A 25345-nucleotide genomic window follows, 5' to 3' on the forward strand; every position below is an offset into this window, starting at 1 on the left:
TACACGTGCCGTCGTCAGGCGACAAAATAAGGGTCCCTGCATGTTCGGGATTTTTCCTGAGACTTCGCATCATTTCAGGATGGCAAACCACCGGGTGAAGGTCGTGTTGTTGGTGAACTTGGTGAAGATGGTTGGGTACGAATTCAGTGGGATACTGGTTGTACTAACTCCTATCGTATGGGAAAAGAAGGGAAATATGATCTACAACTGGCAGGACCGCCTCCAATACCCGAGAGTAGTGAAGAGGAAGAGGAAGAGATTAAGCCAGGTAATGCATTCTAAAAATTATAAAAAAAATAGTTAAACTATATTTGGCTTTAATGCAGTTGTCAAATCGCTTAAAAATGGCATTTTATAATAAATCGTTAGAAAATCTAAAGAAAGAGAGACTCAAAAGAAATGGTTTAGTAAAAAGCGATTGAATTGGTATTGTTGTTAATTGTCAAATGATGTCGCTCCTAACTGCTTTTGCCGTGGCCGCGCGATCTTGAATTGCAAAATAAATCGTTAGATAGAAGTATTTTGCTAAATTCAGGTCACTTTTGAATAATTTCACACAATATTTTGTTGCCGCCTTTGTTTTCTTACGAATGGCAGATTCCTAAGAATTTTCAGCACTATTCTTTTAAATTCTAATAGTATTTGCCTTTTTCCTTGGATTTTGTGAATTTGTTGTTTTCTTTCTATTCAAAATTAAGACATTTACGCCTATGTGAGGATGCATGGGGAACTTATATCAGCTTATTAACGTACTTCGACATTAAATTTAATTTTGGATATTTATACGCAGTTGACAAAAGACGAAACATGCGATCATCTAATGACGGAAAGTTATCCACACATCCAACTGTCCTAATACGTCGTGCCACCTTAAAATTATTACGCTGTTTAATTATTTCAACTGGTATTCATGCTGAGGATGTTCCAATCAATGCATTGAAAACTGTTTCTGGTCTTCTGTTGACTATTTTGGATAAAGGGAGCTCAGGTATGTGTTTATTTTACACGCAATATCATGATTCGTTTTTGGTGAACAATAACTAAGGTGGCTCGATACAGTTTCTCGATATATTTAGATGCTTAATATCCCTATTTAAAATGTGCATCTAAAATTTTCGAAAAACTGTATCGAGCTACCTTAAATTGATTAATTAATTTGGGAATAAATTTGAAATAAATCGCAGAAAAGATAAGATATAAATTTCCTATCAGTGTTTTTGCCTTATGAAACTCTTTTTGTTCATCCTATCCACTGATTTCAGATCAGTGATCTTATCGCATGTATTAATAGATCTTGTTCGTGTGAACTTGTTCAACCGTAATTTTTTTATCGATGCGTAATATTTATTTTAGAAAATGAAAAAGATACAATCTATCAACAACAACATCATGAATGGGCGAAGTTAGGTTGTATACGTGGAATAACATTGACTTCATCTGCAAGCAAGGTCTTCAGTTCTTCCCATTGGATCAGTTTATTTCTACGTATTGTGGGCGGTAATTTGGGAGAAGCAAACTTTTGTAGTCCGGTTAATGCCGAACTTAAGACACTGCAGGAGACGAAATTAATAACTCAGTTACCGAAACAGGTACTGTACATCAATATCAATTTTTTGCAATTTCCTAAAAGCGGTTTCCAGAAGCTAGGGCATTACTTTCCTAAACGTAATCACTTTCTATTGAATAATTGTGACTGAACAATATCCACGTGCTTTTATGTTAGATTCTTACATTACGACTGATGCGTGTTGTTCTTCCTTCATGGGACGGAGAAAATTATTCAGCAGAAATGTCGACGTTGATTGAGAAACTTTTCACTTTGCTTGGTCGTGTCTTGATGACATGTACAGGAATGCTCCCTTTTGATGGTGAGTACCCGAATCTCCAACATTTGTAAATGTAAATGTAAAATGGGCATGTAAGACGAATGAATATGCAGTATACACATCCCAGTTAAACTTTTGGCGACGGCCCTGTAAGTGGAAATACATTCATTGATGAAATCATGAACATTTGAACACATAAAATCAAATATTTGAATATTTGAACACATAAAATCAATGATTGGCACGGATGTTTATCTTTCGAAAGTACTTGTATAGGCATGGCTAGCAGCATCAGTATAATGATTCATATTTCAAAAAACCTTTTGAAGGTAGAAAAAAGAGATTGCAAGGGAGAAGATCTAAACCGAGAGCATCGCTAACAGCTTCACACAGCAGTACAGTAGCTGAAGAATTAGTGGTACTGCTTCGTCATCTTCATTCATTTGATTACTGGAATCACTTTATCAACGACTTTATTAGTGCAAGATTGAATTCCATCGCCGAAACTGCATCACAAGCTAAAGTATGTAAGCAGTTTAATTTGGCACAGTGCATGCATGGTCTGTGCATTGCTCAATAATTTTGACGGGGTATTTTGAATAACATGATCTTTTTTGTTCTAATTTTAAATTTTTGATTAAAAGATAGCAAATTTTCTTTAGACGATGTCAGAAAATGCAGAGGATGAGCCTGTAGAAGGAGGTATAATGGCGGCTCTCGCTGTCATTGGTGGCGTGGACAGTCGACCACGTTTAGGTGGTATGGTTCATCATAATGATCATGGTGCTGGTACCGTTTCGCGTATTACGGCTAATGGTAAAATTACCATGCAATGTCAAGGAAGCAATGAAGTACACACCTGTTCTATTACACAACTGAAGTCGGTATGTAATGAAGCATAAGAGAGGGCTGTTCTCTGTCCTTCATAGGTTTTCCACTTCTTTTTTGATACTACAAATATTAATCTCCTCTGTCCTCTGTCCTTCATAGGTTTTCCACTTCTTTTCTTATACTACAAATATTAATCTCGCAGATCAATTATTTGCCCCTGCCTTCGCCACCGACAAATCACGATATTTTGCTCAACCTCGTTCAATAATTGTTTTATCATTCACTTATCTTATTAGAACTTAATTGCAAATGTCAGGACTTGTCCTAATAATAACAAGTGTTATCTACTAGAAAGCTACACTATAATGTAGATATCTAATCATGCGATGTTTCGTAGATTCCTGTGATATCGTTTTGTGTTGAACGTCTGAACGCGTGTGGCAGTATGTTGAACATGTGGTCATCTTTAGTCAGATTAACTGGCGAGGGTGTACTGACATCGGAAACGAAGGAGTATACCACCGCATCTAATGAAGAAGTATCTGGAGCGACATTCTCTCAAGGTATTCGATTGTGTAAACACTGATTAATTAGGTTATTAAAAGGTGCGCATTTAAATATTGCAAAAGTATTGGGCAGTGCACCCTTCCCCCAATGAAAAGTCGACCACAACGGAAAACAGCATTTCGTTTTGAAGTTAATTGTAGTTGGTGTGAGAGGTGGGTGTTGAGGAGAATCGGTTTAGATTTTGTGGAATTCAGGACCAGCGCATTTAAAATGAATATGTATACGCCTCATAAAACTTAACAGCATTATGGTTGTGTTAGGCACCATGTACTTGTTTAACACGTAACACAAATGGTTTCTGGTAGTGATGATAATATATTTTATCCTCTTTAATAGGAGTATTCGACGTTATCGATACAGCGTTATTAAGGAAACAGCAAATATGCCTTGGCCTGCTCAAGGCAGTTCGTGTTCTACTGAGCCCTCAGGAACACCTCAGAAAGATCATCCTTTCCTCAGAGACCGCAGGTGGAACATCGCAAACGCTGTTTCAACTGTTGATGCAAACTGCGGTAAAGCCGTCGCCAATTAAACCTATTTTTGGTCGAGAAGAGTTAGAGGTAAGGTTTTCATAATCCGCCATAATGAAAATTATTGTTGCATGTCTATCTTCCTACAATCTCTTGCGGTCATCATACAAGAATACTTGAAAAAGATGCGCAGTAAAAGCACCCTAACGACCCGAGAGAAGGTAAGGTTTTTGCTTGTTCTTACCAAACATTTTAGGCTGCCGCCCTTTCCACTTGCCAATATCTGGCTGCAGAAGCATACAGTCCAATACCGTGTGAGGCGGATACCACTGGAAGTCCGACAAGCTCTGGCAACAACAAGGGTGAGAGCCCAAAGGGTGGTAAATCACCAGTGCAGGGAAGACGATCTCTTTCGAAAGTATCCGATCCAGTCATTGCGAAATGTGTTGAAATGGGATTTCCTCAGGGTCATGTAGAATATGCTGTCAAGGAACTTAAGGTGGAACACCCTCGTCCCGAAATGGTTGTCGCTTGGTTGCTAGACCACCCCGAGGTACGTTTAAAAATAAAGACACTTCTGTGGTAAATATGTAAATTTGCAGTTGACATTGCAATAGATCCTGCACTTGAGATGATACGTACTTAAAAAGGTATACCAATGAACCCGCAAACTCATACATGTAGAAAACTTTCTCTATGTTGGCAACATATAGAAATCACTCAATGTTTTTTTACATTCTTACATTCAAATGAAACTGAGATGTTTCCTTTGTTTTTCTTGTCAGATTCCTGAGATTGAAGAGACGGAATGCATCTCTTCAGATAATGAAGATGGCGGTGGTAACTCGAGCAGTAGTCTGAGCGAAGGCGAAGCGTCAAGTGAACATTGTAATGGAATGGCGGTTGTTTATAAGAATAGAAGTCATTTCCGAGATAACGAAGAGTACGCGAAGTACGTCAGAGATAAGGTGCAGGTTGGCATGACTGTCAAGTGTTGTAGAACATACGAGGAGGTGCATGAAGGCGACGTTGGAAAAGTGGTTAAGGTAAGAGTCGTAAGATGTAGACGAGAGTTGTGATGAGAATTGTGTCGAGAGTTGTGTGAGAGTAGATGTTTTCACATGAAATAATGGATAGTCAACAGACCATAAAATATCCATCAAGAGTGAATTAGATGCGACAAAATTGGATCGTGTGAACAACCCTTTATATAGTTGTTGACATTGTATTTGGACAGCGAAACGCCAATAAAGCCAGTGCAGTATTGCTTTATCAACGACCGACTACATTCCATAGGTGAATTGACCGAATTTTCCCAAGGGAGGAGTTACATATAAATAATGTTTGGCGTTCTCAGGAAACTTACTTGCGATAATTTACTCAGAAAAAATACCAATGGCTTAAATCAATGTTTGCACAGCGATTTTATTTTTATACTATTAGTTAGGACGTTAAGATGAGTGCATTTACTTGATTCTACTGTTCGGAGAAGTGCTGTACCGACGAGGATTCCTAAAACGTGAGCTCTTGCATGCGTTGTGCCTATGAGGATTTTTAAAACTTGAGTTCTTTCATTTTTTCTACCATTCGTTGTGCAACTGGTGTGGCTGATGCTGGATTCTGGCCAGTTATGATACGATCAGATACGTGAACTTTCTCTTGAAATGGTGGGGCTGCGTCGAATATGGCTCCATGTTCTACCAATGCTGTCTCGAGCATGAAGGGCATGACTTCACTTAACTTAACTAGGTCTTCCTCTTCGTTGGTGAAACATGTTACTTTGTGACCCTTAACTAACCATTCTCCGTTTGACAGTTTCGCATTGACCATGCCTACATTGAGAAATTATCGTTAGATTTTCTCTACAAAGACACGAATAGTGAATTTTTGAAAACAGCTCAAAAGCTCAGGGTTATTAGGGTACATCTTGTGTTCACTGTATCTCAGTGGGGCATATATACAACAGGGTGTATCAAAAAAGTACAAACATGCACCGTAATTTGCAGTAGATATTGCAAATAGCATTTCAATGTAATTAATTATACTTCTGGGATTTCAAAGTACGTTTAATCCCTTGCTTCTCGAATAGCCACAAAATTGAATTTGTTTCTTTCATGTACAAAATTCACTTTCCTCGGGATTTCCTTGCTAATCCTAACCCTAACAATACATCCCCGAGCATGATGAATCGTGTTTTTACGCACCTTGGCTACAATCACTCCAAAATATGTGAACTTTTATCAACATTTGATTGCGAAAGAGTTTGCCGGGGTTTTTTATACACCCTGTATAGAACTCGCGCTGCGTGGGTCCGCATGCAAGTATGCATTTTTAATTAATCATGCGGAACGTCGACAGAAGCCTACCTACAACTCCATGGCATACACCTGCAACTATACCACCTTTTTCATATATCTTTGTTGCTGCATTGTTCAACGGTTCACATTGAGGCAGATCAAACATAGGTCCATGACCACCAGCGAAGAATATCACGTTGTACTTAGTTATATCAATATCAGTTATTGCAGACGTATTGTCGAATAATTCCATCCATTTTTTATCTGCGTGTAATGATGTGCAGACTGGGTCTTGTTTTGAAGCTTCCACGCTTCCAGGGTCCTTTTGGTAACATGCACAAAAGGAGTTATAAATTAATGATATAAATATAAACAGATCGTTCTATAATGCGATATCAATTATCGTGTCGACGGTAACAGTAAGATCTAGAGGGTGACCTGGTTATAAATAGATTGTAAAGCATAAATTATTTTCTGTAAATACAGGATTTGTGGATAAGTTCCAATATAACCAGTAGGCAACCAAACACGTCTCGACGTTTCGACCTGAGTCCCGAGGGACTTTCTCAGTAGAGTTACTATAACGACGACGTCCCTCAGGAGTTAGGTCGAATCGTTGAGAAGTGTTTTAGCCAGTTGTTATACCACATTGATTTGATCACAGTTAATTTGGTGCAATTTGAGACTTGAGTGTGTACATAAAGGGTCGGCGACTCAGCGACGTTTTACTACCGCTTCTGGATGTAAAGATGATATAGTACATCTCGTATCTTCTGACCCCTTCAAGATATTCCCTAGAACTTGTGACGTCCACAAGTAGTGGGCAAAAGTGAATTTTATAGACAAATATATAAATGAAAACTCAATATACTGCAGACTTACCAATGGCGCTTTGCCGCCACGAGGGCTGACAATTGTCATGGGGATACCGGCATCCTTAAAGACTTTATATGGATGGGCGACCTCGGGAAGATACCAGCCTGTTTTATGATTTATGCCGGGTATTTCACCACAGTTTGTTACAACTAAAAGCACAGCCATGTTTGCAATACGACGATCACTATATATAGCTAGTGTACTGCTTCAGAACTAATATATTTCGAATAATGTAAATAATTAATACGCCCACAGATTAGGTATCAAAGCGTGATTAGGTATCAAAGCGTGGATTGCGACATACATGCATTCGTATAGAAATTTGGCGCATACAGTAATATAGCTGTATCCTTACAAAGGTTCTCCTAAGTAAATCATTAATTCATTTAAAACAGGAACTCGCATCCCCAAATGTACTGCAAGGCCTAGAAATGAAACAATATTAAATTTATGCTAACATAAATTATTTGATCTCTGATGCCCAACAAGAATGTAAAAAATCCCGCAAATATTCATGTATATTCGCTTTCTGTTCGATCACAAAAGATCGGATATACGTAATGATTTAGTGTTGCGTTTTTTTTATACACCATGTAAAGTTGGCTTTCAATGATGAACCGCTTCTAGCGTGCTCGTTGTATCTCCCTCCAGACTCAAACGTGGACATTTTTGACCATACAACTATCCAAATAAGGCGTGGAAATATTGAAAAGTAGTTCTTTTAGAATTTGTAAATAGATATGCCCGGTTAAGACATGAAAGAGCAAAAAGGCTATAAAAAATGCAAAAAAAACGATTAAATATGGATTTCAAGGATTTTATTATAGCTGTCAGCAAAGAGAGCTGGCAGACATTAAGTAATTATGCAACGGTTAGCGCGTTCAAAAAAAAATTTATGGCGTTTATTTACACATTCATAGGCGCCGCGGCGCTTATCATAATACGATGCTAGTACTATTTATGCATTCACCTCAATTTCAATCAATTTGCGTCAATTAGCAATTTTTGGGGTGCATCGCGAGGAACCCTGATCGACCTGAACTGTATAAACATGAGACCAAAGCTAACCATGAGAATTTTTCTTTCTTTGCTAGCTTGATCGTGATGGTTTGGATGATTTAAATGTACAAGTAAACTGGCAAAGAAAAGGTGGCACGTACTGGGTTAGATATGTTCATGTCCAGTTGCTTGGATTTGATACCACTGGTAAGAATATTAGTAAAATGAGAATTACAGATGTATTGGGTAGTTACCTCTTAACTATATATAATCAGTTATTCAATCCGATAACCGAAATCGTTTACTTTGGAGTTTGAAAAATAAGTAATAGGGACTGGTATATGGGTCTTTAGTTTAACCTGAGGAACTTATAAAACGACTTGCATATACTTTAGGACATTTGTGTCAGAGTAACTTTTTATATACAAGTATATACTGTTAGTGATGTATACAGCTATTACCGTAGTATGAAATTAAACACGAATAATTGTATGAGAAGTATGTTGAGTAGACGAAGAGGGACCGAATTACGGCTTCTCGTGTTCAATTTTGTCTTTAAAGGTACGGTTGGAAAAGTTAATTTTTTCTCTTTCGTTTTTATCCAGTTGGCGGTCGTCCTTTCAAAGTCGGAGATCGTGTAAGGGTCAAAGCCTCTGTGACCACACCAAAGTATAAGTGGGGAACAGTGAATCATGCAAGTATTGGTACTGTTATATCAGTGAGTAGCAATGGCAAAGATGTCAAAGTGGATTTTGAACAACAAGCAAATTGGACAGGACTTGAGAGTGAGATGGAACTCGTGCCAGTCAGGCATAATGGTGTAACGTAAGTCATTCTGAGGCATTTTCCGAAGTACAGGAGGAACTAGCCCCCTAATTAAACTTTTTTACTGCCTGATGTATGTAAAAAGCATCACAAACTGATTTCTTTGTTTCTGTATATTCTACTATTCATTCCTACCGACCACAAAATAGAATGTACGTAGATTTAGGTTGAGTCAGGTAGTTGTGTTTAATATTATTCCTTTCTTCACTGCATATCAGTTAGTTTGACGCAGTGAACTGGTTTGACGTGAAAGGAAATTCTTGCAATCAAATTCTTATACCATTCGCTATTTTTTACCAGGTGTTTCTCATGTCATATGCATCCAGTGGAGGGACCACGTTATAAATGTAGAGTATGCTCTGACTACGACCTCTGTAAGAACTGCTTTGAAACTCGTTCACACAAACACTCTTTTCTGTGTTTACCCGAGGAAGACAGTACACCTGTCAACGTTGGGAAGTCTGGCAAGACAAGAAGGAGGGAAAAACGTGTTCGACGTACAGAACTGATCAAGGAATGGACACGATGTATTAAACAAATCACAGTATCCTCTCGTGAAGGACTTAAGTTAAGACTCTTTGATGGAACTGATTCTTATTGGCAAAGTTCTGGACCACAAGGAAAGGTCAGTTTGTATAAAGCTGCATGCTGATGGGGCACATCAGTGATTTCGGTTATTCACTTAGGTCTCTTTTCCACTTCAACCGTATTGTGGCGGAACCGCAGCGTATTCCTTTGTTTCAAAGTCGTTAGTTCTACGTGTCGCTATGATCCGGTTGAGGTGATACAATGAAGTATCAACAAAGGATTTTTTTCGTACTGTATCATTAGAATATTGCAGTTCTGCGAACTACAGTCTTAGAGAAGCCCGAAACTATTAAACTACACATGACTATCCCAAAACATGTGAAACTAATGTATAGGTATAATACCGAATTTTGCTTTTTTTGCCTAGCATTGGATAAATCTTGAGCTATATCCTGACATCCTGATTCATAAACTATTGATGACAGTTGATTCATCAGACAGTAGTTATACACCATCTGTTGTTGTTACATCAGTCGGAGAATCATTGGAGTCTTTGGTTGAAGTGAAAACGACACATGTGAAGGAAAACGAACACTCGGTAAAGTTGCTTGAAAACGTGCAAGAGGTGAGTTGGATTTGGTATGAAGCAATACCAGTGGCGTTGCGAGCCCGACATGCAATTTAGTCATGCTATGCTAATATTTTGGTGTTCATTGACTGTGACAACAATGAATTTCTAAAGAAATGAATAGTGATAATAATGTAAGGCATGACTAAATCGTCAGGCTGGCTACGCCACTAAGCAATACTTTTTAGTTAGTAACCGAATTGGGTCGGGTGAACAGATCTTTGAAACCGCGCACTAAGTAAACAAAGACTTTATTAAATGAAATTGGTAATAAAAATTAGTTTGTCTTATTTAGAAGAACTCCGAAAACTGTATTTTAAGTTTTATCGTATCTTGCTTAGTTCCCGAAATACCAGGTTGGAACAGACGAGATGTCCGCCATCTTGTCTTATAATTAAATCTAATTAAATGACGTCACACCCAGGGAAAAATGTCGTATATATTGTGTTAACGAATGGAATGCTCTTGTATAGCAAGCGTATCAATAAATTATAAACATTATTGATGAATTAGTATTTAACACGATCTACAAGGCAAGAGAAACGCTCAATAAAATCAAAATTGAGTTAATCTAGTAAAGGTCCATAAAATGTCTTGGACAACTCATTCTCTTCAATTCCGTGTAAATATTCAAACGATGCTTCGAGGAATTCCTGGCGACCTATTTCACCATTCTGATTCACGTCAATCAAGTTGAAAGACTTGACTTTGTCTTCGTCTGAAATATCAAGACCAAGCATTTGATACCAAATTTTGAACTCCTTCAGCGAGATGTGGCCATCTTTGTTGAGGTCAATGGCATCAAAAATCATACTGAAAGCGTTGAAACACATTTCCTTCTGTTTTTCCCAAGGCTCGTTCAACATCATTTCACTTGCCTTCTTTATTGCCTCCTCTCTGGGAATTTTTACTCCTGGATCAAACCCAAGAACATCTGCGACATGCCGATATGCCTTGTTGCATGATTCAGCTTGCTCACCAGTGGCTTTGCTGTATTCATTCGTTTTCTTTGCCATGAGTTCGTAGTCCTCTCTGGAAATATGCCCATCCTTAGTCAGATCTAAACAAGCGAAGTGTGTCTTTAGCTTTCGTAAACGAAAAGCTATCTGATCGTCCGTTGGATTCATCGCGGTGTGTTTGCTTTCGAAGGAAAAGTTGTAAATGAACAGGGCGTACCTATTGTAGCATAGCTAATTAGTATTATTATATGCAAGTAATTATTATAATGTAAATTAGGTTCCTATGTAGGTAACTCATACCTACTGTAGTTAGGGTTAGCTTTTTGATATTAAAGAGACAGGAGACAGAACATTACATGCATGGTGGCAGCGTGCATGGGATAGTCAGTAATATGGCGAAAGGATTTGCCAAGCCAAACCCACTTATATTCGAGGGAATGTGTCGAGAAGAATTGGCGATTTAACACTGACAAAACAAGGAGGAATTTTGTCTGGAAATATGCGGCTCATTAATTTGTTTACATTTACAGGTTAAGCCAATCAGAATGCTGATTGGTCTAAAACGAAATTCCTCCTCGTTGCTGTACAAAACTATTGATATTTGGAAAACTGCACAATACACTAAAGGCCCTGTTACACGGTCCAATTTTTCTAGCAACTTGCAATGCAATTCTACTTTTGAGAGATGTATATTTGGGGACAACGAAACTTTTGTGTTTATTACACTTCATGCACTTTTCTTCTGCCAGACTCTTTACTAATTTACATCTCTTAGACGTAGAATTGCATTGCAAGTTGCAAGAAAAATTGCACCGTGTAACAGGGCCTTAACGATACGAAGACACTATTAGAATAAACCGCATGATACGTTCGCTTTGTCTTACACTTTGCCTTTAGAATTCGCGCTTATATAGTTATATTAATCTTCAATCCTGTGCAAACTGCGACGTGTCAACGCGCCCATACACGACCACATCTTGTTAAAGGGCGAAATAGCAGCGATATTATTAAAATAGGACCAGAATCTACATGTATTAAATATATTCTGACCCCAATTAAATCTAAACTTAATCGAACAGCACAAAAGAACGGTTTATTTGTTCCTCTTGGAGGAATTGCCGTGTCATGCGAGCGAAATCGAATCGCGCATCGGAAAATTAGGCAAAGCTGTGCACCATAACTCTTGGAAGACAAAACTGTGACGTAGATATAAATACGGTAAACATACACATTTCAAATACTAGTACATTTCGCGCCAAAACCCACTTGCGACGACGAAAAAAAATAAAAAAACAAACAAAAACAAAACAAAGCTAAGGCGAATTTTCAACACCGTCGCTCACGCCGGAGTAACTAGAAAGTATATTCTTTCTACTGACTAAGGGGCTAATTACATGGAGTGTTTTCAGCCCGGGCCGCCATGTCATTCGGGATTTTAAAGAGCTTGAAGAATCGAAGTAGGTCTACTACCAGCCTTTACAAATTTCACACAGCCCGGGCTGAAACTTGCCATGTAATTGAAAAATACTTTGGCACCGGTTTGAAACTCAGCCCGGGCTGAAAAGACACCATGTAATCAGCCCCTAAAACGAAGTTATAGGCGTTGGTTACAATTTAGGAAAATCATTTATTGTGGAATTTAAATGTAACGTATAACTATGTTTGAAATGATTGTGCATTGACGTGTCCGTGATAGTATATTAAGTCCCCATTAACATATCCAATAAGCGGCCTCTTACACATTTTCGTGGTGAGGTCCCATTAAACTTTAAAAGAAAGCTTTTACAACGTGTTTTTAAGTTAATCAAGTAAAGGTCCATAAAGTATCTTGGACAACTCATTCTCTTCAATTCCGTGTAAATATTCAAACGATGCTTCGAGGAATTCCTGGCGACTTATTTCACCATTCTTATTCACGTCAATCAAGTTGAAAGACTTGACTTTGTCTTCGTCTGAAATTTGAACACCAAGCATTTGATACCAAATTTTGAACTCCTTCAGCGAGATGTGGCCATCTTTGTTGAGGTCAATGGCATCAAAAATCATACTGAAAGCGTTGAAACACATTTCCTTCTGTTTTTCCCAAGGCTCGTTCAAAAGCATTTCATTTGCCTTCTTTATTGCCTCCTCTCTGGGAATTTTTACTCCTGGAGCAAACCCAAGAACATCTGCGACATGCCGAAATGCCTTGTTGCATGATTCAGCTTGCTCGCCAGTGGCTTTGCTGTATTCGTTTGTTCTTTTTGCCATGAGTTCGTAGTCTTCTCTGGAAATATACCCATCCTTATTCATATCCATACTAGTGAAATGTGTTTTTAGCTTTCGTAAACGAAAAGCTATCTGATCGTCCGTTGGATTCATCGCGGTTGCTTAACGAAAGAAAGAACTGTTGTAAATGTAGATAGACAGGGCGTACTGAGCTATATGTACTTAGTTAAACGTCAGAATTTGTCACCAGTATTGCGCTCTCACGTCACTTAGTCGATGAATATACTGTGCTAGAAATTTGCATTTAAGCATTGTCCCATTAGTTGACCTGCATTCAAGATAATTCCTATATGCATGTGATTACACCTCTATCTGATTCTATGGAATAAGAAAATTTTTTACGTACTTGTATATGCAAATAATATCAGATGTTTCACATTTTTATTTGGATTATAACACAATATGAAAAATTTACACGATGAGTGGGTGGCTTATATGATAAGGCTTATATAGGTCGTTTCCAAAACAATTTTCGTTTCTTTTATCGTTTTAGCGCCCTGTTCACACACGGTCCAACGGAAAATACAATTTTCCACCTGGCGGAATTTTTCGTTTGGACAAAATATTTCGCTTGATTTTCCTTTCATTTGTGTGAATTCGACCTTGGCGGATCGGCTTAACCGCGGTCATAATTGAAAAGAAAATCAAGCAATGAACTGTCCAATGCATGCATAAGAAGATAATTATCAATCATAGTATAGTTGGCAAAATAAAGTTTCATTCGAAACAGGTTGAGGTGCAGGTGTATAGGTAGTTTTTTGGTGTGATTACAGCTGGAAGTAATTGAATTCTTCGACGATTTTGATGTTCTGTTCTGTACTACGCAAAACCTGTTTATCTAGACGCTTGCACGAAATTGACCCCTTACAAACGTCGTATTTTGCATTTGACAAACGCAAGACAATATTGCTAAACAATCAAGTAGACACTTGACACTTGTGGTCACTGTGGCTGCCAAGTTTTGCGCAACTTTGGACACTTGTAGCGATGGGTGTGCCTGGCCTCGCCACGTAAACAACGCGGAATTTAAGGCGGATCTATAAAGCTGTTGTCTCTCGATGTACAGGGTGTCTCAAAAAAAAGAAAACTATTGAAATCACCCATAACAATTTAATTGTTAGAGTTTGAATGCCTACCACTCTGTTGGGATAATATCACAATAAACACTCGTTGTTCCGCGGTCAGCTGTACCATTTTCTTTCGAAGCAATGACAAGGCTAATTTAAATTTAATCATATTCACAATTTCAAATTTTTCGTATTTAGTATGTTATAAGTTGCATTAAATCCCCACGGGCTGATATTCGTGAACACGGCATTCAAATTTTAACGATGAGTGATTTCAATAGTTTCGGGGTTTTTTGAGACACCCTGTATATGGAGAGCAAACAAAAGCCAATTCAGCACGGCTTGTAGTACGGTCGTACGGAGCGTCAAAAACGATGCGCTCATTTAAGAACGTACCGCGCCATTTATCCGCCATTTTCACGTCGTCTTGATGTTCCCGTCATAGATTTAGATCCGTCTATGAACAGACTACATTGCATCCGTCAGGACAATCGAACGTCGGGAGCGACAAAATTGTGTGAACAGACCTTATTAATACTTTTCCTTATCATTTTCTTCTCTTCTATTTCAACAGGAATGCCGTTTTGTACAGATAGCAATAAAACAATGTCGAAGCAGTGGAATTGACACAAAGGTTCATGGTTTGACCATAATTGGAAAACGTAAATCTGACGAAGATCAAATTGCTTGCGGCTTTTCGTTCCTAGCCTTAGACGAGCAAACAGAACCGCAGACATGCGCATCGTCGCTGAGGAAAGCACAGCGATCCCGCAAGGAGTCGAAAGATGGAAACGTTCAGGTTTATGTCTGGGGTCTCAATGATAAAGATCAACTTGGTGGACAAAAGGGCTCCAAGGTAGCGTCTTGAGATTCTTAATAATTCTTCCCTGGAACTAGGTCTAGACAGAGAGATATAACGTATTGATCTGAAGTATTTTATCCCTTTGTCAATGTAGTCATAATGAGCATAATGTGTGGACGGCGACCGAATCACCTAGGCGTCACTGGAGCCAATATACATCATTACTTTCTTTCTTTAGATAAAAACTCCAACGTTATCGGAAACGCTGACGGACTTAAATGTGGTTCAATTGAGCGGTGGTTCTAAAAGTTTGTTTGCGGTAACACGATCAGGAGAGGTCTACGCCTGTGGTGAATCAACAAATGGTCGACTGGGTCTTGGTACTATCACAGGTAATGTTCCTACACTGAGGAAGATAGACAGTCTGTGTGGTATCCAGGTGAAGAAACTTGCTGTGCATTCTGGTGGAAGACATTGTTTGGCTGTAACCGTGTTGGGAAAACTGTATTCGTGGGGTGAAGGTGAAGATGGCAAGCTTGGTCATGGAAATAGACAGTGAGTGGGGTTAACAATTTTGTAATTTGTCATGATAGAAGATGTTTAGGTATCTCACTTCTAATTTAATAAATGTAATTCATAAAATAAGCTCATTAGTTCGAAAATATTTCCCTAAAAGTCCCTACATGTTTCAATTTTAGTTAAGCTTATAGGAGATCTGTCAAAAAAGATGATATATCATTTTATCTTTCGTTCAACTTCACAGAAATTATGACACGCCGAAGCTTGTGGAAGCCTTTAATGGAATATTTGTCCGTGACGTATCTGCAGGCAGTTCACATAGTGCCGCCATTACCAGTGACGGTGAATTATACACCTGGGGCTTGGGAGAATATGGCCGCTTAGGTCATGGTGATGCTTACACGACTAATAAACCAAAGTTGGTAAGAACACAAATTGTTGAAAAGTTTAATATTTAATTCATGCAAACTAACTCTACGAATTGCTTATAAGTATGCCATTTAATATTTATTGCTTTGTTCTAATATGAGATCTGGAAAATATCTGTGAACTTTAATAATGTTGATACCAATAGCCTTACCAACACTTTCATTAATGACTGGCAGGGGTGGATCCAGCACTAGTGCACTAATTTGCATGACACAAGAAAACTGCTCAAAATAGCCATTTTGTTTTGTAATGCAAATTAGTGCACTAGTGCTGGATCCACCCCTGATGACTGGAATCGCCGGATATTTGAAACATTCTTTTAAAGGATATTTTCGAAACGTTCATAAGCATTCGCATGTTGAAAAGACTAGAGAGGCTGGAAGCGTAATTCCATGTAGCATAACATCGTTCGTCATAGGTCAATATTATACCAATTGAAAGTATAAGTCTATAAATATGAGTAAATTTTTAAATACAGCACAAAAGCGACTGTGAGAATGCCAAGGTTATCTTACCTAGACTTGTCACTGACCTTTCCCTAGTTGAATATATAATTATGTTCAGTACAAATGTGAAATTCTAGGTTCGAGCGTTTCAAGGCCATCATGTGGTGAGTGTTGCGTGTGGCAGTCGTGATGCACAGACACTGGCATTAACTGATGATGGTAATGTTTGGTCCTGGGGAGATGGGGATTTTGGCAAATTAGGCCGTGGTGGAAGTGAAGGATGTCAAGTTCCTCAACCTGTTGAAAGATTGAAAGATGAGGGAGTAATTAAAGTCGAATGTGGTGCTCAGTTTTCACTAGCTTTGACGAGATCCGGTCTAGTCTATACTTGGTATATATACAAGTATTATATGTATTTAACAGTATTTGACCGTAGATGGGATACTTTATCGAAATTTTTACATACAATAAAACCCAAATTCTTAACATAGTTTTACCGATTTTAAATCTTTAATATTGTGAACATTTTCAACTACCCAAGCTTCCTTCACATTCTCTTGAAGTCACTAGCCAAGGAATTTTGTTTCTTCAGGGGTAAAGGTGATTATTACAGACTTGGTCATGGTAATGATTCTCATGTTCGTCGTCCACAAGTAGTGGAAGTTTTTAGAGGAAAAAAGATAATTGATGTGGCTGTCGGTGCTTTACATTGTCTTGCAGTCACTGAGCAAGGGCAGGTAGGCAAATTACACCGAAGGCGTTTTCCTTATGTGCATGTTATCCCTCTCAGTGAAAATCTCTCTTGTCCTAAATATAAACAAAAATTGCTTTGTTCAGGTGAAAGCATTCAAGCATACTTACATAACAAATTCTACAAGAACTTTTTAAAATGGTTTATCTCGGCAGTGTAATCTTGCAAATATAAATACAATTTCGCCTAAACGAGTTACCTGCCTAGTCGGGTGTGAGCAATCCCTAAGCTCCTTTTTGTTGGTACAGAGTCAATACCAAAACCCAGTCCGTCGGAGAATTCTATTAACAACTAACAAGTATTGTAATTCGATAAGTGAGCATTCACAATGTGTTGTTGTTGTTGTTCACTGAAGCTAGTGCAAGTTTTGTAAGACAATATCATTATAAACTTTCGAGGCAAATATCTTGCAAATTGTGTGTGCAAAATTTTTTATTATCATTGTAGGTTTATGCGTGGGGTGATAATGACCACGGCCAGCAAGGCAATGGATCCACGTCCGTCAACCGTCGACCTCATATTGTCATTGGTTTAGAAGAGGTGAAAATAACCAGAGTTGCATGCGGTTCATCGCATAGCATTGCATGGTCGGATATCAACATACACACTCCAGTTAACCATGAACCAGTTCCCTACCTCGTCAACGAAGACCAACTCGGGTCACATTTCGTCACCAAACGATCATCAAGTGAACCGAAAGTAACAAGCGGGAAATCTCGCAAACAACGACCATCTCTCACTAAAATTGTTTTAGCTTTGAGGAAAAAGCACGAAAGGCAACATGCCTTTGGGCACATTTTGTCTGCTCTTCAAATTCATTTTGCCCGTGAAGCAGTTGTGAGTTCACTATCACGAAAAACTTTAACTCCTTCTTCAGAAATGAGCGCAGATAACGCTGACCCACAGAATTCTGATACTCGAATCAGTCCTTCGACCAAATCCATTGATTTATCGGTGATACCACAAGCCACGCTAAGTGAAGTCGTCCTCAGTAATGTGAAATCTGATGTTAGTTTAGATGAACTTTCCAAGCAATTAGGAACTAAAGATGCTGAGTTACTAGTCGATGTCCTTAAGCTAGCGGTTGCACATAGAACAAGTGAAGAAGGGAAACAGTCTGTTTCAAGCGTATTGAAAGAACTTGCCGAAGAAATTCCTGAAGTAGGTAGCATTCATTTTGTTTATGTTTATGTTTTTCACCTAAAGCTCGCGCATTTTGTGATTCAGGGTTTGTTTCGCTCTATATTTTATCAAAGTGTTTTCTGAAAGTTTTTTTATCTGAGTATTGTTTTTGTATGCTGAATCATTCATATTTGACATAGGTGGCTGAAATGTTAGTGAACCTTTGCAAGACTGAGTTAGAAAATGTTGTGTCAAGTCAGGAAGATGTTTCCTCGTCGAAGTTAGTGAAGTTACCTGAAGCAATCGAGAGCTCCCATCCATACACTCACGAGGATAACAAAATATGTGATTACGTCAAAATACCCGGTGCATCCTGTCTCAGGGTCGAGTTTGATCGACAGTGTTCAACAGAAAGATGGAAAGATGTCTTGACATTGCATGATTGTAACGGCAGAGAGATTGCAAATCTCAGCGGAAGGGAGAAAAGCGATTGGTCCAACGAAATTCAGATCAACGGTAACGAAATGCGGTATAAATTTACTGTTGCGAGCACCGAGCCAGTGAAAGGCTGGGGCTGGAAAATGACTGTCTATCCAATTGCGTCCTCTGTTATCCCATACGATGTTCTCTCTGATAGCACTGTTTTATCGCGTCCTTCAATCGATCTCGCTGTGTGTCTGCTTGGTAAGTGCTCTAATTTTTATTCGCTTCAAACTGCAAAAGTTTAAAGTAACTATTCATGAAAGGTATGAGACTAAGGCGTTATTTCTTGTCGTAGATTTTTACTTGGAAGCCCTTGTGAGCAATGAACTGGTTGTGAGTCTTGCATCATCGCTATCAGCGTGCGTTCAGTTCAATAGTTTATCTGCTGAACATCGTACGTGGGCATTGTTGCGTCTACGTCAGCTACTACTTTCTGCGCATGGCCCGTGTATTAACATCGCTGACCTTCTTGGATCACGATCGCAGCCATCTGATGAGACGTGCAAGCTGAAGCCATGCACTGATCCTGTTATGGACGCAGTAAGCGGATTTTTTATATAATAAGTAAAAATGATTTTCTCTTAAAAATGATTTCCTCTCTAATTTTAGTCTATTAGCCGATGGTTCTAGGTTTGTAAGATTGTTACCTGTAAAGAAGTCCGATTTTACTCTTTTGCTAACCCCGACAAATTTATACGTCCATCAATTACAACAAACCAGTTGACTGATGGAATATTTAAACTCGAGGAAAACTCTTGTGTGTAAAAATGTATATGTTAAGTAAATAAAATTGTGAGTGACGGTTTTCGAACATCCGGCCCCAGGTTTCTCTTGAGATCCGTCACATCTTAATATATTCATATTTGTGTGAAAGTTTTGTGGCAATCCGGATTCTGAAAATCTTCTTTTTAGATTATTTCCCCCTCACCACTTGGTATGTTGATGAAAGGACTGCCCAACATGTTACGACGTCAGTACGAACATGATGAATCTTTAGTGCGAAGTGGCAAGCATTTGTTCTTCAGTCCATTTTTTCAGGTATTTTGCTTACGGAGGTAACGCAGGGGAGGTTTAGTTTTTTGGGGGGGTTTAACTAAAAAACGCATAATACTAAACATTTTGCTGTATATAAAAATGGAACTACTGACTCTTTTAGGTTCTGGTGGCCTTTGCCTGTGATTTAGCTGTTGACAAATTGTCTCCGCCAGTTGAAGGCCAACAAGAGTGGGCATGGTTTATACGCTACTGCACCACACGTAGGACAGCGATTGCACTTGAAAATCGTTCCAAACTTCCTCAGGATATGCTAGATGAAACTGTTTTGAAAATTCATGAAATAAAAAGTATCGGTGAAATCAATCACGATTACGAAGATCATCAGATATTTAAACAAGAACAGGACGAACAGCTTGTTAACTGGTTCAGTCGGTAGGTTCAAACAATCTGTGAAAAAGTCTGCAACCTATAAAAACCCCCGGGTACTCATTTTTTCTTGCCCCAACACTCGTGGGAACGAGCCAACGAGGGCTTCCCAATGGCCAAGGGGCAAAGAGAGCAACATACCAAGGCTTCAGGCTTAAAGGGATGATAATGGTAGATATGATACAACACATAAAGTAGAGAGTGAACTACGCCCATGGGAAAAAGACTCTGTGACAGTCACGGAAAGTGAAATGTGCACACAGTATCATTTTATATTTTGTATATTATTTAGTCGTCCTTGTGATTGGACAATGGCATGGACTGGTACGAACTTGATTTACGGTTGGGGTCACAATCACCGAGGTCAGTTAGGAGGTGTTGAGGGACCGAAGGTGAAAATTCCACAGCAATGTGATACTTTGTCACCACTCAAACCTGTACAGATATGTGGGGGTGAACAGTCCTTGTTTATTGTAACAACCGATGGCAAGGTAGATATGTCAGTAATAATCATGTTTAAAAAAACGTTTAACAGGATTAGCGCTCCATAAAATACAAAAATTAATCCTCATGAATTCGTGATGCTATAAGCCTAGTAATAAATTACGATGCAACATCGTACGAGAATCAAGGTGGTGTACTAATACAAGTAATGCTTGTTGCGGCAATTCATCATGCCATCATTATTAATAACCATCTGTTTCCCTTTAAAACTCAGATAATTTGAATGTCAATTCAATAATATTTTAATATTATGCAGGTGCATGCTACTGGTTATGGTCATGGTGGAAGATTGGGCCTTGGTGGGTCTGAAACGGTTATGAGCCCGCGATTGCTTGAAACATTGCAACATTACGTCATCAAGAAGGTAGCTGTACACTGTGGGGGAAAACATTCATTAGCGTTGACTTCAGATGGTGATGTTTTCTCGTGGGGAGAATGTGACGATGGCAGACTAGGGCATGGCAATAGGCTGTAAGTTTAAACGGTTATGATATAGTTTCTATAAATATTTTGTTAGTGACTCTTTGTACCAACTGGAGGCGAGTTTTACCCGGCTTTTTATAGTTCGTACATAAATCTGCCCAAAGAGTTAAGTTATGTATGCTCTTAGGATACGTGTTTAGATAAATAACCGTTAATATTAAGCGGCAAACTCACCAACCCTGCTAAGCGAGTTCTATATCGCATATGCCCTATTCTAGAAATAATAGCCATGTTTTAATAGAATATTGAATGCTGTTCCAGATAGAGTATTTGCATCATGAAAACAGTTTACCTTGAAGTTTTTACTTCTGGGTTATGGAAAAGAGGGAATGGGTGATTTGATGAGTTTTTATGTTCCATACGCAAGGTGTTTGGTGTGAAGTACAGAGAATTGATCTTTTGAAATGTGATCTGATTTATTCCTAAGGTCGTGTGATCGTCCACGGATCATTGACACATTGTGTGGTAAATCAGTGGTGGATATCAATTGCGGTGGATCTCACAGTTCTGCAGTCACATCATCTGGTGAATTATATACTTGGGGTAAAGGTCGTTATGGTAGACTTGGTCATGGCGATAGTGAAGATCAATTAGTACCAAAAAAAGTCGAAGCATTTGACGGTTATCGCGTCATTGATGTTGCCTGTGGTAGTGGCGATGCACAGACCCTTGCCTTGACCGATGATGATTGTGTATGGTCGTGGGGAGATGGCGACTATGGAAAGCTGGGTCGAGGAGGCAGCGATGGTTGTAAGATTCCTGTTAAAATTGAAACTTTAACATCGGCAGGGATAGTGTCAGTAGCATGTGGTTCACAGTTCTCAGTTGCCCTATCCAAAAATGGCGAGCTGTACACCTGGTATGTAATAGTGCTATTTTACTACTTCATTTACTAGCTTTATTTATTCAGAACAAACAACGGCCAATTGGGTTGTATTTCAAACAATGCTCTACCACAAAGATATGGTCTTATGGAAGTGTAATGCACAAAAAAATAAACGAGACAACAACGCGTTCGTTCAATATACTCCCTCATATAATTTTACTTCCATCTTCCAATAGGGGGAAAGGTGACTATTATCGTCTTGGTCACGGTACAGATGAACATGTTCGAATACCGAAGAAGGTTTCGGCGTTACAAGATAAGAAGATTGTATCTGTAGCAACAGGTTCATTACATTGTGTAGCGTGTACTGATACTGGTGAAGTCTACACTTGGGGGGATAATGATGAAGGTCAGCTAGGTGATGCAAGTACGAATGCTGTTCAAAGACCACGTTTAGTCACTGCCTTACAGGTAAGTTCCTCGGCACATTATACCCATGAAGACATTTTCATCTTGCTACCGTAAATTCTTGATGAAACCGATATAAGAGTTTTATGCTGTAAAAAGTCTGCTCTAATCACGTATTTTATATTTTCAGGGTAAAAAGATCAACCGTGTTGCCTGTGGTTCTGCTCACTCGTTGGCTTGGTCAACGTCGAAAGCTGTGAGTTCTGGAAAGCTTCCTGATGTCATACCCATGGAATACAGTCATCTTCATAACATACCTCCAGCAACGTTACGTAACCGCCTAATTATGTTACACCATTTCTCAGAGATGTTCTGCAGCACATTCCCAATGTTCGATTTAATGCCAGCGCAATCTGGTGATAAATCGAATGTCTTGCAACTGAACCTTGATACACTTAGATCAGTGTTGGTTTCCTCCATCAAAGTAAGAATTTAACTTATCACTCTTGTGCACGAACTTCTAACAATCTAAGAAAGTTGTGCAGAAATGCTATTTAATTTGTTCTGTTACTTCTGTTCCTGCTTCCTTTATTGTGCTCTTTGTGAAGTAATTCCCTTCCCTTCTAGTGACTGTGCCAATTATCAGTTATTTTCAATGTTTCATTGCATAGGATTCTACATTCCGTAAGATCATTCAGGGAACGATGGTTCGCGACCGTCAGCATGGTCCTGTGATTCAACTGAACCGCATGCAAGTGAAAAAAAGTCGTCAAAAAGGCGGATTGGCTGGTCCGGATGGCACCAAATCTGTATTTGGTCAGGTGTTCGCAAATATTTCGAGCTTTTCCAAAGAAAGTTACCTACTTCCACACCGTATTTGGAAGGTGAAGTTTATCGGCGAGAGTGTGGATGATTGTGGTGGTGGTTACTCGGAGTCTATTGCAGAGATATGTGATGAACTGCAAAATGGTTCTCTACCTCTTCTCATTGTCACACCAAATGGCCGTGAAGAATCTGGAGCTAATCGAGATTGCTTTATAATCAACCCAGATGCAGACTCGCCTGTACACTTGAGCATGTTCCGTTTTCTGGGAATTTTAATTGGAATCGCAATTCGAACCGGTAGCCCATTAAGTCTAAGCCTAGCTGAACCATGCTGGAAGCAGTTCGCTGGCGTGGCTCTCAGTGGAATAGATCTTGCTGAGATGGATAAAGATTATATTCCAGGTCTGCTGTGCATTCGAGATATGGACGAGGAAGGTTTTGAAGCAATGAATATGGCATTCAGTACACCGAGTGCAAGCGGACGTGAAGTTCAACTAGACTCTAAAATTTCCAGTGTTGATTTCGGGAATAAAGAGGAATACGTAGGACGCGCCCTGAACTACAGGCTGGGTGAATTTGATCGCCAGGTCGCTGCCATACGTGAAGGTATGGCTGAAGTTATACCGGTTCCATTGCTATCATTATTTATGGGTGTGGAAATAGAAACAATGGTATGTGGTAGTCCAGACATACCACTTGATCTGTTGAAGTCAGTGACAACATACAAGGGCATTGATCCAAGTGCTGCCCTCATAAAATGGTTCTGGCAAACACTTGAACAGTTTTCAAACACCGAGAGATCCTTGTTTCTTCGTTTTGTTTGGGGTCGTACTCGCTTACCTCGTACCATCGCTGATTTCCGTGGCAGAGATTTTGTTATTCAGGTATATTCCCTTCGTATTTTACGTCTAGCAGTATTGACCTAATTAGGGGCGTGGCGACCAGGGGGTGTTGGAAAATTCATTGAATATGCAACACATGCTGCATTACTTGTGAATATTTTAGTTATTCATGCTCAAAATAGGCTGCTTACAAAGAACTAGAGGTTTGAATTTTCTTTCTCGGTACCAACCATGCCCTGGGCCTCATGCCACTCGACCAATGTAACCAACTTTCTGCACCTATGCTATTTAGATTTTAATTAACCAGGCTTCCTTAATAGGTACACGGATAACATCAAGACGTTTTGTTATTGTAACAATCTTGTGAGTCTGTGATACCTTGTATTAAACATATTTCACATGTAGTTCTTAACATATTCTAGGTGCTGGACAAGTACAACCCACCGGATGAGTTCCTGCCTGAAAGTTACACCTGCTTCTTTCTTCTGAAATTGCCTCGTTACTCACATCCAAGAGTGCTGAGCGAAAAATTAAAATATGCGATATACTTCTGCAAGTCAATTGACTCTGACGAGTATGCAAGAATTGACATGGGAGCAGAAACTGACATAGACAGTGACTGATATAAAACATCTTCTGTTTTTGGAATGGAAACAATTGTACTAGTTTTATGTGAAGGAATAGTAGGGCCGCTAGGTTTACGGGTTGGCAAGTAGAATGCGTCCTTCTTTGAAACTGATAGGTTTTCTTTCGAATTAAATGATTAATTGTTTGAGCACATTTCCGAGGTGTGCTGTCTGAACAACCAACCCTTTTTATGAAATATTATACATTGTTGTGAAAAATGGATTGAATTTGGAAATACAACTGATATTTATTGATATCCAATATTATACAATGATTGCAGTTTATGATGGCAGACAATGGGGATGTGACGTTTTTGTGCGTATTTGTTTATTTTTTGTTTATTGAGCGGGGAACCTGTCAATCAAATTGTGATCAAATACTACAGATAAGGATGCGTTTGTGTACTTAAAATTCAAGACTGCAGTTGATATTCTCCCACTACCTCATACGTAACCTAATGCTGTCTGGTGCGTCAGATAGGTTAGTTACAGGATAATGATGCCAAATGGTTCAAAACTGAGTAAAATTAATTACTTTCATGGAAACGATGCATTTCAAGTGATAAAATTTTTAAAGAATTTTAAAACTTTAGTAAAAATGAGATGGCCGGGGACCACACCTAAGAAAAAAGGAAGATAATTTCAATCATTTTGTGTGAGAAAAAATCATGTTTTGAAGAAGCTGAATTATACATTATTTATATTACAACAAAATT

The 25345-nt window shown here is 38.9% G+C and overlaps 2 protein-coding genes across 2 annotated transcripts in view; one reads left to right on the top strand and one right to left on the bottom strand.

Annotated features, from left to right (window-relative positions):
- The window catches only part of LOC114528307 (E3 ubiquitin-protein ligase HERC2-like), a 37950-nt gene extending 13049 nt beyond the window's left edge, over nucleotides 1–24901 (top strand). Inside the window, exons 27-57 of the mRNA XM_028549941.1 lie at nucleotides 79–268; nucleotides 791–988; nucleotides 1354–1589; nucleotides 1724–1868; nucleotides 2156–2349; nucleotides 2489–2710; nucleotides 3055–3220; nucleotides 3561–3784; nucleotides 3951–4247; nucleotides 4480–4740; nucleotides 7962–8073; nucleotides 8472–8691; nucleotides 8992–9316; nucleotides 9647–9844; nucleotides 14716–14997; nucleotides 15182–15498; nucleotides 15707–15884; nucleotides 16475–16728; nucleotides 16930–17074; nucleotides 17536–18249; nucleotides 18411–18894; nucleotides 18989–19233; nucleotides 19606–19731; nucleotides 19850–20121; nucleotides 20408–20606; nucleotides 20876–21090; nucleotides 21530–21961; nucleotides 22165–22399; nucleotides 22527–22820; nucleotides 23008–24045; nucleotides 24426–24901. Coding sequence (XP_028405742.1) covers nucleotides 79–268; nucleotides 791–988; nucleotides 1354–1589; nucleotides 1724–1868; nucleotides 2156–2349; nucleotides 2489–2710; nucleotides 3055–3220; nucleotides 3561–3784; nucleotides 3951–4247; nucleotides 4480–4740; nucleotides 7962–8073; nucleotides 8472–8691; nucleotides 8992–9316; nucleotides 9647–9844; nucleotides 14716–14997; nucleotides 15182–15498; nucleotides 15707–15884; nucleotides 16475–16728; nucleotides 16930–17074; nucleotides 17536–18249; nucleotides 18411–18894; nucleotides 18989–19233; nucleotides 19606–19731; nucleotides 19850–20121; nucleotides 20408–20606; nucleotides 20876–21090; nucleotides 21530–21961; nucleotides 22165–22399; nucleotides 22527–22820; nucleotides 23008–24045; nucleotides 24426–24626 — 8619 coding nt within the window. The 3' untranslated portion in view covers nucleotides 24627–24901. The remainder of the gene's footprint in view (nucleotides 1–78; nucleotides 269–790; nucleotides 989–1353; nucleotides 1590–1723; nucleotides 1869–2155; nucleotides 2350–2488; nucleotides 2711–3054; nucleotides 3221–3560; nucleotides 3785–3950; nucleotides 4248–4479; nucleotides 4741–7961; nucleotides 8074–8471; nucleotides 8692–8991; nucleotides 9317–9646; nucleotides 9845–14715; nucleotides 14998–15181; nucleotides 15499–15706; nucleotides 15885–16474; nucleotides 16729–16929; nucleotides 17075–17535; nucleotides 18250–18410; nucleotides 18895–18988; nucleotides 19234–19605; nucleotides 19732–19849; nucleotides 20122–20407; nucleotides 20607–20875; nucleotides 21091–21529; nucleotides 21962–22164; nucleotides 22400–22526; nucleotides 22821–23007; nucleotides 24046–24425) is intronic.
- On the bottom strand, nucleotides 4989–7080 carry LOC114528316 (probable glutathione-independent glyoxalase hsp3103). Its single transcript, XM_028549947.1, has 3 exons — nucleotides 6874–7080; nucleotides 6061–6313; nucleotides 4989–5526 (listed from the first exon to the last, which is right to left on the bottom strand). Exons 1-3 carry the CDS (start codon nucleotides 7030–7032, stop codon nucleotides 5249–5251), a joined length of 690 nt encoding a protein of 229 aa, XP_028405748.1. The 5' UTR covers nucleotides 7033–7080; the 3' UTR covers nucleotides 4989–5248.
- Nucleotides 24902–25345: the final 444 nt, after the last annotated feature.

Source organism: Dendronephthya gigantea, unplaced genomic scaffold, assembly GCF_004324835.1.
Source record: "Dendronephthya gigantea isolate DGI-Jeju-01 unplaced genomic scaffold, DenGig_1.0 000001F, whole genome shotgun sequence".
Lineage (NCBI taxonomy): Eukaryota > Metazoa > Cnidaria > Anthozoa > Malacalcyonacea > Nephtheidae > Dendronephthya > Dendronephthya gigantea.

Coding starts and splice junctions, on each gene's coding strand:
- LOC114528316 (XM_028549947.1), bottom strand. CDS start 7,032: ATGGCTGTGCTTTTAGTTGTAACAAACTGTGGTGAAATACCCGGCATA. Junction 6,314..6,873: donor GTGGCGGCAAAGCGCCATTG/GTAAGTCTGCAG, acceptor TGTTACCAAAAG/GACCCTGGAAGCGTGGAAGC. Junction 5,527..6,060: donor TGTATGCCATGGAGTTGTAG/GTAGGCTTCTGT, acceptor TTCTCAATGTAG/GCATGGTCAATGCGAAACTG.